This window comes from Cibotium barometz, chromosome 35 (genome assembly GCF_041138505.1).
Source record: "Cibotium barometz isolate CiBa-2024 chromosome 35, ASM4113850v1, whole genome shotgun sequence".
NCBI lineage: Eukaryota > Viridiplantae > Streptophyta > Polypodiopsida > Cyatheales > Cibotiaceae > Cibotium > Cibotium barometz.
Genome location: NC_141080.1, coordinates 44,376,148 through 44,387,096, shown reverse-complemented (window position 1 = coordinate 44,387,096; position 10,949 = coordinate 44,376,148). Strand labels below are relative to the sequence as shown.

Genomic DNA, 10,949 nt, shown 5'->3' with positions numbered 1-10,949 from the left:
ATTGCTATTTCATGCACATCCACCTTGATTATTGGACCATTTATGTAGAGGAACATGACCATGAGACTAATGCACATCGTATGATGCCAATGCTGAGTCTTGATACAAACTAAGAGAAAGAGATTACACTACTTCGTATCAATAATATAGATTGGGCATTAAGGCCAAATCTTGGGGGAGCAACAAATGCTTGTATATGCCCTTTGTGTTAACGACATGTGAAGGAGACTAAAGAACACATGATACTCACATGCTTGGTTTACTTAACAATTTAGGAAGTAGTTCTCCTAACTTCTTCAGGGATGTAATAGCTTGTAGTAGAAGCTTCTCCAAATTGGCAGTATGACTTATACGGTCCTCATTACCTACTTTAGTACTATTCTCGATCATTGGCAATATTTCAAGTGCCAACCCTATGATGTGACCCTTCATGCACATGTCTATTATGGCATCTCAAACTTCTTTCACATAGCTCCGCTCACTTGTGGCCATATACTATTTGTCTATAGTTGTGGCTGTTGCAAGAGGCCATGTTTTTGGCCTCCCATGTGAGGCCATGTTTTTGGCCTCCCATGTGAGGCCATGTTTTTGGCCTCCCATGGACGATAACACACCTTCATTTTCATTTCATTTCATGCACGTGTGTGTGTGTGTGTGTGTGCGTGCGTGCGTGCGTGCGTGCGTGCGAGAGAGAGAGAGAGAGAGAGAGAGAGAGAGAGAGAGAGAGAGAGAGAGAGAGAGAGAGAGAGAGAGAGAGAGAGATCTATGGTTCTCCCTCAAATGGTGTCACATAATGAGCTGTAGGTCGGCACTTGGGTAGTATCGATGGGGATGAATTGCCCATGGGGTGGTGCGGTCCTGTTGATGTGTAGGCAAGTAGGACAGTGGGATTGGTGATGTTGGAGCAATAAATTTGGAGGTGGGCTTAGAGTTGTGTTGCATTAGTTCCATAACATGCTTACCCATCCCTCATGACTTGTTTTTGCATGGCTGTTGCACCACATAATGTGGTCGACTCCTTTGATTTCACATTTTTTCAACCATTTTTTTGCTTTACCATGTAAAGTCTGAGGGTTTCAAATACCCTCTTCCCGAATTCTATGGGCTTGCTCTTGTGGACCTGCTACTACTGGTAGTAAATGCAACAATTTTTCTCTTTTTCAATTTGGTAATATTCAAAAAATTGTGACAGTTGATGGTGGGATGTGTTGCTTGGAAAGCAAAGCATAAATTTGCCCAAAGAAAACTCTACGAGCTATGCCTGCGAGCCACGGTATGACCTGGCTCTTATGTCGATAATGTTAAGGTCTAGTTTTTGACCTAATGTTTATACAGGTATCATCAATTATTCTTTATGAGGAGTTGGGTACATGTGTTCAAATTTGGGCAACGGAACGTTTGTTGAGGGTTTCCAATAGATTGTTGCCTTCAATTAGCACGAGAGAGAGAGAGAGAGAGAGAGAGAGAGAGAGAGAGAGAGAGAGAGAGAGAGAGAGAGAGAGAGAGAGAGAGAGAGAGAGAAAACCAATGGGGGGACTGGATTTTAGGGAGATGGTCAACTAATGATGAAGATGTTGATTTAATTTTCAACATAATCAAGTTCTGCTGTCTATGGGAGATATGCAATACCAGAAACTATAGTCTTTCAAAAAGTAACCCATCTAGGGATAGATATGATAGAGCTGATGCATAAATGTATATACATGTGTTGGTCTATTTACTATGTGAATAAATTGAAAGGAAGAGATCATGCATAAATGTATATACATGTGTTGATCTATTTACTATGTGAATAAATTGAAAGGAAGAGATCATGCATATGATTCAGGCTTTGCAAGCAGGCATAGTTTGATTCCTATTCCTTTTAGTAGGGAGACTTTCATACATATTGGGCTGAGCCTAACAAGTTTTCTCTATGTTTTCAGGACATCACAGGGTTATATCTAAAGCTAAAATCAGTGAAGTTTGGGCCGAAGACCAAAAGGTGGTACCTCAAAAAGAGAAGCAAATTGTGTACACTTATGTGGCTTTTATTGAGAACCCTGTTGGAACTAGACCAGTAGTAAAAATTTAGACTAAGAAAGGTGAAGTTTTGGAGAAGCCGTCTCCTGAAGGTTACACAACTGAAGCCATGATTGGAGGCTTGTATTCAGTTAGGGTATCATATCTCGTGGGGGCAGTCTTCTTTTGTATTAGAAGATGAGAGATGGCATTTAATTTGTGATATGCTGAACATGGTCTGAATGTAATGTTGTGAAGTTGGATATAAAGATGTAAAGCTGCCTTTTGGATATATATATATATATTTTTTGGTCCTAAATAAGGCACCAAAATGTCTTTTCGTATTAATTAATCTACGAAGAACCTCCACAACTTCATGCAGACATTGTAATGCATGTATTGTAATAAATGTTATATGTTTGTTATGTGCATTTACTTTTTTAAATATATGTGGATTTACTTCTTTAAATACATGTGATATTTTATGTTTTATATTTAAACGAATAAAACATATATATGTGATATTTTATGTTATGTTTTATTTAAATATATGTGATATTTTATGTTTGTTATGTGGATTTACTTTTTTAAATATATATGATATTTTATGTTTTATTTAAACGGCGCATTCAAAGAACTTAAAACTTTGTATTTTCTTTTTCCAAATCGAAGTAATACATTGATATTTACAAGAAAATAGAAGTAATACGCTCATTTAATTTCTGTTTTTTCAAGAGTGTAATATGAAATAAAGATATTTGTAAAATGATATAATTAAATAATGATAAGCAATATATGCAATCGGTTCAATAAATAAATGTAGATTTAAACTTTTTGGATGTTTATTTGAATGACATAATGTATTTTGAAAACATAATTATTTTAAGAAAATTAGATATGTGCAATAAAATTTGTGAATTGTTCCAAACGATTTGGAGTAAAGAGTTTAATACTTCTATATTCTGTATCTTTTTTTGAAGGTTCAAGCAAACAAGATAACAAAGGAAAAAAACCAATGCAGAATGAGAGAAATGCAGATTTTGAACCTTCGGTGCACAAAATCCCGTCTTTCCCGCCTGAAAAAAAAACTAAACTCTTTGAAGTATCTGTTTACGATCGCTATAGGGAACAGAGATATTAACTTATCCTCTTTGGGAACCCTTAGAGGAATTTGTGAGAATGGAGTGTTGAAAAGGTCTGTTTGCCTTAGAGAAAGGAGGGACATTAAATCATTTGCACTTTCAAATGGTAGCTAGTTTAATGGCACCGTCTCTCATAAGCATAGGAAAAACAATAAAAAGATATTTAGGATGGGATTTGTTTAAACCTGAGGGTGCACTTGTTATGTGTAGAGGCCTTAGATAGGTTAAGATGCATACCCTCGAAGGAATGGTGGGTTATTGCATGAAAGATTTGTATAAACCGCACTTTAGATTTTTCTCGCACAATATATCTGCAGAAGAGATTACTAGAGGAAGATAATGCATTATATGGGCAGGCTGACTTGAAGAATAAAGTGTGCTTATCACCTGTCAATCTTTTTGAAAGAGCTTATGTCTACATGGATAATTATGTGGCCAATAAAATAGGCGCATCTTTGCAAAGCACTTTTCTAAAAATGATTCATACTGGAAAGTACTACTCGTCAGCCTCTTGGATTATTCCAAAAATAGGGTCAGGCCATGAGCAAAAAAGAGCTGCAGTAATTTGGAAAGTAATGAAACTACCACAATTGACTCAATGCATAGATATAGAAGAGATATTCTTTGTCGACACTCCTCCTGGCAGGTACTTTGAGCCTACGAATGCAAGAAACAATGGAGATTATGAAGAAGAGGAGGATGCTGATGTTGATGGTATGCAAGATAACAAAATACTTAGCCGGGAAGCAAATCAAATCCAATAGTTATTGATGATGATCAACAGCCACAATCACCACATGACTACAGTACATCTTATTTATATGTATGGGAGAGAGAGAGTATAAATTCAAAAAAGCTATTGTAGAAGGCGATGAATTTGTGCCTCTCTCTCTAGAAATCTACAAGTATGTTGGTTTGACAAAAGAAGAAGCATGTTTTGTTTAGTTTGAGGTTTTCTTTTCTGGGCCTTGTTGGTTTCACAGAAGAAAAAGCATGTTTTGTGTAGTTTGATGCTTTTTTCTGGGGCCTATGTAATTATCACTTGGTTTTCAACGTTTTGCAATGAAACATGTAGACTTCTTTCAAATTGAATGTGTACTTGGTTTGAAAATTCAAACATTTATGCTCTTGTATTTTCTTTTTTCTTGGGCTGATTAGAGAGCTCTTTGTAATGTGGGTTTTAAACCCACAATTTTTTATTAAAAAAAAACTCTTGTACTGTGCTTTGATATTATACGATTTGCACACTGGAAATTTTTTTTCTTTCAAAAACAGGCTGATGAATTATGATAAAGGGAGGGGCGGAATTACAATGACTACAACCACGTGTCCATCATGCGTGGACACATGGCGCATGTCTGACGTGTGGACACAGTGCATGTTTCTGCACGTGTCCATGCATGAGGGAAAAACAAAAAAATCCTATTGGCTACCAGTCTTTTCCGGGTAAGTCGTCTTCATCCCTGCTGATGGCACCCAAGAACGAGAGATGGCGGGCTCTCCCAGCGGCTAGAAACCTTCATCCTCGATCATCCTTGCAACTATCTTTGCCAGTGGCGCCCCAGGATGGATTTAGGAGGCTCAGCACTAGTTACATCTAAGGTACATCGACCTTGTTGTCATTCAGCAGCAAGTCTCTGATCTGATTCCTCAAAACGGCCTTGTAGGAGAGGAATATGAGCAGAGGTCGTGAGCAGTGGCAACTTCATGTTCTGGTGTACCAGTCTTTTTCGGGTTCGTTGTCTTCATCCCTCTGCTGATGGCGCCCAAGAAAGGGAGATGGCGGCCTCTCCCAGCGGCGGATAGAAACCTGCTCTCATGGTCATGGAAATTTTAATCTATAAATGAAAAATGTCTTAAATTTTTTGAAGCTAGAAACATTAAATTGTTCAGAAGAATCTTCTTTAATGCTTTAAAACCTCTTAAGGTACACAAAAAATATAAATCAACAAAAAAAGTAATTAATAGCATAGAGAGAGAGAGAGAGAGAGAGAGAGAGAGAGAGAGAGAGAGAATGTATTCTTGAATAATTATGTGAGCCAACACAGAAGATGATTTCGGTGCTGAATTGAAGACAGGAGAGCTGTTTTTGGAAAGAAAGGAGGGGGAGGAATATAAGGTTTTTTTTTAAAATGAAGGGGGTTGGGGGGAGATCCAGAGTGAAAGGGTGAAGAAGAGATACTACTAAAAGGGACATCGCGGTATCGCGCGCAGATTAGGGGAGGTGAAAGGAGAAGCACGTGGTGGGTAGCGCGGTGTGATTTGAAGGCCGTAGGATGATTTGAGTTGGACGGCCAAGATGGGGGGCCGTTCTCCCTCCTCTCGCCTCACTGTGTTGTGTGCATCAATGTACTTGTACAGCTGTTGCTACTACAGAGTGCTTGCTCTCTCTCTCTCTCTCTCTCTCTCGTCTGAGCTCCTCGTCGCCATAGCCATCCTCATTCTCGGTACCACCTTTTGAATTGCTCTTCATCACTCAATTCCTTGCCATGGTTCGTCCCCAGTTTTCTTGTTGCTTAAACTAGCTTGCTAACGCACTCACCTTATTATGATTTGCTAATATGGCAGTTCTTGATGCTTAATCGGGCTCTCATCCGTGTTTTATTTCGAGAATTCTTTGCTTAATTGTTTGAAGGCTACTGAATCTGGCCTTCAATAGGATTTGCCCTATTGCGCGTGTGCTTTCAAATTCCTTATATATTATTTGATATTGTGAGCATTGAATTGGGTTTTAATTAATCACTGCTCTTCTGATCTTGGATTGGGTTTTTCGCGGATGCCTGGTAAATTCTTGATTAGGGTATGTAATGCGAAATTAAGTTCATGTGTGAGACTTTTAATGAATTGGGCGTTGCAATATACATAAGTTAGTGATAGTTTTGTTGAAGTAAGGGGCCAGTACTGTTAGACTACACTTAAGCCTAAATTAACCAGCCTAGTTCTTGCTCATTATGTAACTGAATTAAAAGCCTAATCTAGATTAATGCTTCCAATGAGTTGGGTCTTATAATGCTTCAATGTTGTAATGCTGCATGCACTTGAGACTGCTCCGTAGAGCAAATTTGAATTTAATCCATGTTAGTTGATTGATCAAATTCAGTTTCATTTTACTTAATTATACCGGGCTACAGCACTGAGTTAGTTGATTCTCAAATTGGGTTGGCTGGCAAAGGTGGATTAATTAGGGATGGATGAGCAGGTTTATTGGCCTTAATCGCCTCTTATTGGGGGTAATGTAATACGATTATGGTTTTGGCTGCGTGACGTCCATCTTATCTCATTTTATTTCATTACATTTAATTTCATGCGGAAAATTCAAATTCGTTTGATTTCATTTAGGGCTGACGTGCATGGGCTTGCAGGTGGGATACACGCTCACGGCAGCCGCTTTGCCGCAGAAGCCAGAGTGGCTGGAAGCTTTGCTTTCCGAGAAGTTCTTTGCAGCTTGCGCTAGCGATCACCTTCATCTGAAGAAAAATGAGAGGAATATCTTCTGCGTGGATTGCAGCGTGGGCATCTGCCAACACTGCCTTCCAAACCACCCGCCGCCTCCACACCGCCTTCTGCAGGTATTGATCGAATTCAAATCACCGCCTGTTTTCCCCTCCCGATTTCGCCCACACACCCTCCCCCCTTTCCATCTCTGCAGATCCGCCGCTACGTATACCACGATGTCATCAGATTGCACGATATACAGAAGCTCGTGGATTGCTCCCTTGTCCAAGTAAGGAAAGCCGAATTTTGATCAATTGCTTTACTGTTTGCTCCTATATAATCGAGCTTGATTAATTCACAAGATGACCTAATCGATCACCTGACCTGCATTTGCCATCCGACCAGAGCTTCAATCGCGGATCTTTATCGCAATTAAGAATCAACTGATCTGCATTTTTGTTTTGTTTTGCAGGCTTATATTATCAATAGTGCCAGAGTAGTGTTCCTTAATCAGCGTCCTCAGCTGCGTCCTTCAAAGGGACTTGGGAATACCTGTGCAACCTGCGATAGAAGCTTGCAGGATGCGTTTAGATATTGCTCGGTGGGTTGCAAGGTATATTAATTAACAAGATCTAATTATCCACATAACTTCTGATTGACAATTGGTCACATGATTGTGCATCGACGCCTCCCAATTGTAAGTTAATGTGAAAGTAGCATTGTATCTATGATAAATCGGGTCTTTTAGATCTCGAGTTGCATCCATGAGCTAAGTTTCAATGTCAATTTGTGTGGGTTGATAATTTGGGATAACATAAAATTGGTAGAGATTGCAGCGAATTGGTTCCTGTGGCCCTTGATTAGCACAAATGTGGGGTTTCAATAATTAGACTAGGTATTAATGCGGGTTGAGGGTTTATGGTTTTGTAAGGTGAGTGTGAACTGATGGCGTGTGTGTTGAGGATTTATGGTTTCAATAATTAGATTAGGTCTTAATGTGTGTGTTGAGGGTTTATGGTTTTGTAAGGTGGTTGTGAACTGATGGGCTGGGTACTGAACGAAATGCAATGAATTGATGATATGGGTGGTTTCACCGACATGCAATATGTAGTGAATGAATTGATGATATGGGTACCCATCAAAATGCCATGAATTGAGTGGATTTATAATGTTGGGCACCTGGGCTCTAAATTGCAATGAATTGATCACATAAGAGCCCATCAAAATGCCATGCACTGATACTTGATTTGGACAAACATGTGAAGATATGTAACTTTTGCTTTCCTTTTGTCAGCAGGTGGAAGCGTTTGTAAAAGAATGCAAGGACATGCAACAGTTGCTGCCTCATTCTAACTCTCTCCACATTTCATGTGATACTCCTGCAAATAGCTCTAGCTTGCAGAAGGCATGTAGCTTGGTAGAGGAGCAGTTGTCGCCTACCGGCATGTTGGAAGCTGCGGAATCGCCGTGTTCATCCTCTTCCACTGCTAATGATTTTGATCATTTTACCAGGAGAATCTGGGGGCACTCCGAAAAATCAAAGAGAAACCGCGATGTTGGTCACTGCTCTCCCTCACCCGCATCAGTCATGTTGCCCTCTCAGAGAAGAAGAAAGAGTACCACACCTCATAGATCCCCCCTCTTTTGAAGATTAAAGAAAAGGAAGGCAAGGCAAGGCAAAACCCCCCCAATCAAAGTTCTTTCACTTTTTTTTTGGCTCTCCTCTGTAGGCCCAATCTTGGCTTAGACCCACACAAACATTGCAAGTCCATTTTACCAACTTTTCTGTGTGTCCCACCAAGAAGATCTTTAAATGGCTTTTCAGCTAATTACACCATGTTTGCGTGGCATTGCTAGCTGATTAGACCATTTTGCAGAGGCTTCTTTGGCCAAGTAGGCCATTTTTGGACGGTGCTATTAGCTAGTTATTGGGCCATATCCTTATGGTTTTACTAGCCTGCTATCTCTCTACTGCATTAGATCACAACCACAAGGTGTTGGAAGGAGCCCCTCTTGATCTATTGTGTAATTCAAGGTTTACTAATGCTTGTGTGAAGCTCAACTCCTGTTCTTTCTCAAGGTTATCTGTTATCTTATTGGCACCAAAAGCTAGGTAGCTTGCTTTTTGTCAATGGTAATCATAGTATATGTAAAAATTAGGTTGCATTTGTGGGGTGGCCAGATTGTGTGTGTGTGTGTGTGTGTGTGTGTGTGTGTGTGAGAGAGAGAGAGAGAGAGAGTGAGAGAGAGAGGAGAGAGAGAGGAAGGGAGGTGGTAGGCTATAGTATATATTCCAAGCTCATAAATTTAGCCTTAGCTCATTAATGTACTAGAGAGAGGAGAAAAAAGGATTTTTAATAATCTCTGCTGGTGTGACGTGTCGTCCTCTATGGCCTTCATTTACTGTAAAAGAGCGCTTTGATGGGTGGCACGAGCCAAGCCAGGGTTCGCATTCATTGTTTTGCAGCCTGCCTAAATATAGCTGGCTTGAAAAGCTGGCCAAATTGGCCCCCCAATGCCCCATGCACCGCCAAAATTGGCGGCGCTTCCTCCCATTACGTACCACGGCAGTACTACCCACATCCCTTCCCCACTCGTGAACTTTTTAAAAGTTTATTCATAGGAATTTGAAGTTTGAATGTGAATTCAAGTGTGGATCTTAAAAACCAAGCCGGTCAAAGGACACTCACATCAAATTCACATCATCCTAATGACTAGCTAGCTAATCTCCCTTGATTCAAGTGACATTCCTCTTCTTAGTTCAAACTTCTCATGCATGGAATTGGTGGGCATCATGCACGTTTAACAAGATTTTTGGATTGCCTCCTAAAAGAAATAGGGTTTGGGGGGGAGAGGGGGGATGATGGTCGAGGCCGGGTAGACTCCTCGTTTATGAGCATAAGGGTGGGCTTGAAATTCCCAACCTTGCCTTGGACTTCAAAATTGAAGGCCTACAGGGTACCTTGGCCTTCAAGTGAATTCTTGTTACTCAATAAATTCTATAAATTCTACTTTGGATGGCCTTTTTTTGAATCCCTAGTTTTGAAGGTGGGTTGCATATGAAGGCTAAAGGGGCACGTTGCAGCCTTCAAATTTCAACCTTGATGAGCATGAGTGTCAAACATTTCCCATTTTTTGAAATATATATCTGTCTCTTTTTTAACAATATTTTATAGCCTATCCCTTCTTTTGATATGCTTCATGTCAAAGGGTAAACTCCCATTTCCCAATATCAAAATTGAGAGCATGCTTGAAGAGTTCTTGTAGAAATGAGATGGCACCAAAGCATTCCTTTGTCAAAACTTTAAAACCTTGTTGTTTTCAGCACAATATATATGACTAGCCAAGTCTCATCAATTGGTCTAGCTAAAGAGATGACAATTGTTGCAAGTTCAATTTTTTGATGTTCTAATTGAGATATGGTTCTTAACCCTCTAGAGTCCCCCTTTATTAGTGTGACGGTAGAGAGGATTGCTTTGTGAAATTCCATTCCTTACTACTCAAGCATGAGTTGCTTTTGCTTGTTTTTTGTGCAATCATGTTGAAGGAAGAAGGGGGAGGGGGGAATTTGTGCCTTTTAATGAATGCACCTTTAAGTACTTCATGCTATGACAATTTAAAAAACATCAATGAGATAAACGCTCATATTTTGATCTCTGTTAGGATATTTGTATACTTTAAAGAATTAATCCCTTACAACAACGTATCAATAGAACTAAACCTTTAACTTAAAACAAATTGATAAAGATAAAGTATAGCATAAAGATAGATATCAAGTAGACATCACCATTGATAAGTATTGGATTGAATCTCCTCTAAGCAAGTGCCTCCTCCTTCCTTACGAGAGTATTTTAATCATGTATTGGCCATTAATAGCGTACCTTTTTCAAAAGTGGACTTGTTTACACAAAAATAGATGGATTAACCAATAAACCTTAGTACAACTAATAAACTAATCTTTGTGAACCCAAATCATGCGACAAAACACAAATAGTTAGGCCCAGAAATACAAGTCAGTACCAATCATACATATACTATCCATGCGAAATAAGTGGAAATCACCCATGTGCTGTAGGTAGCACAATGGTATCACAAGTGTCCTCGATCGACCATAGAGGTATGTAGCTAACATCCCTCTTGCTCATATTAGCAAACTGTCCTAAGTTGCGCTTGGTTGTATGAACGGATCATGAGATCTGGGTAGTAATTGTGAAAGAATCGCTCAGGCATCCATTTGGAATCTTTTCCTAGATGGTTCTTAAAGGTCAAAAGGTACTTGGTGTAAGTGTTGCTAGTGCATGTAGTGTTATGTTGGTGATTCATAATTTCATCAGGTGTACTAGCTCTTCCTCTTATAAACTAGTTGGGGTG

General features: G+C 39.5%; 1 protein-coding gene across 2 annotated transcripts; it reads left to right on the top strand.

Annotated features, from left to right (window-relative positions):
• Positions 1-5,422: 5,422 nt before the first annotated feature.
• Positions 5,423-8,710, top strand: LOC147618489 (protein RGF1 INDUCIBLE TRANSCRIPTION FACTOR 1-like). 2 transcript variants are annotated; one of them, XM_086774919.1, is made up of 5 exons: positions 5,429-5,635; positions 6,506-6,712; positions 6,793-6,867; positions 7,051-7,191; positions 7,876-8,710. In XM_086774919.1, the coding sequence occupies exons 1-5, from the start codon at positions 5,633-5,635 to the stop codon at positions 8,224-8,226; spliced, it is 777 nt and encodes a 258-aa protein (XP_086631045.1). In that variant the 5' UTR covers positions 5,429-5,632; the 3' UTR covers positions 8,227-8,710. The 2 variants fall into 2 exon arrangements, with proteins under 2 accessions (XP_086631046.1, XP_086631045.1); XM_086774920.1 differs by lacking the exon at positions 6,793-6,867 and having other exon boundaries at positions 5,423-5,635.
• The last annotated feature ends 2,239 nt before the right edge of the window (positions 8,711-10,949 follow it).

Bases quoted from the DNA above. Each gene is read 5' to 3' on its own strand.
- LOC147618489 (XM_086774919.1), top strand. The intron at 6,713-6,792 runs GTATTGATCGAA...CCATCTCTGCAG, and splicing joins CTCCACACCGCCTTCTGCAG to ATCCGCCGCTACGTATACCA. The intron at 7,192-7,875 runs GTATATTAATTA...TTTTGTCAGCAG, and splicing joins ATTGCTCGGTGGGTTGCAAG to GTGGAAGCGTTTGTAAAAGA.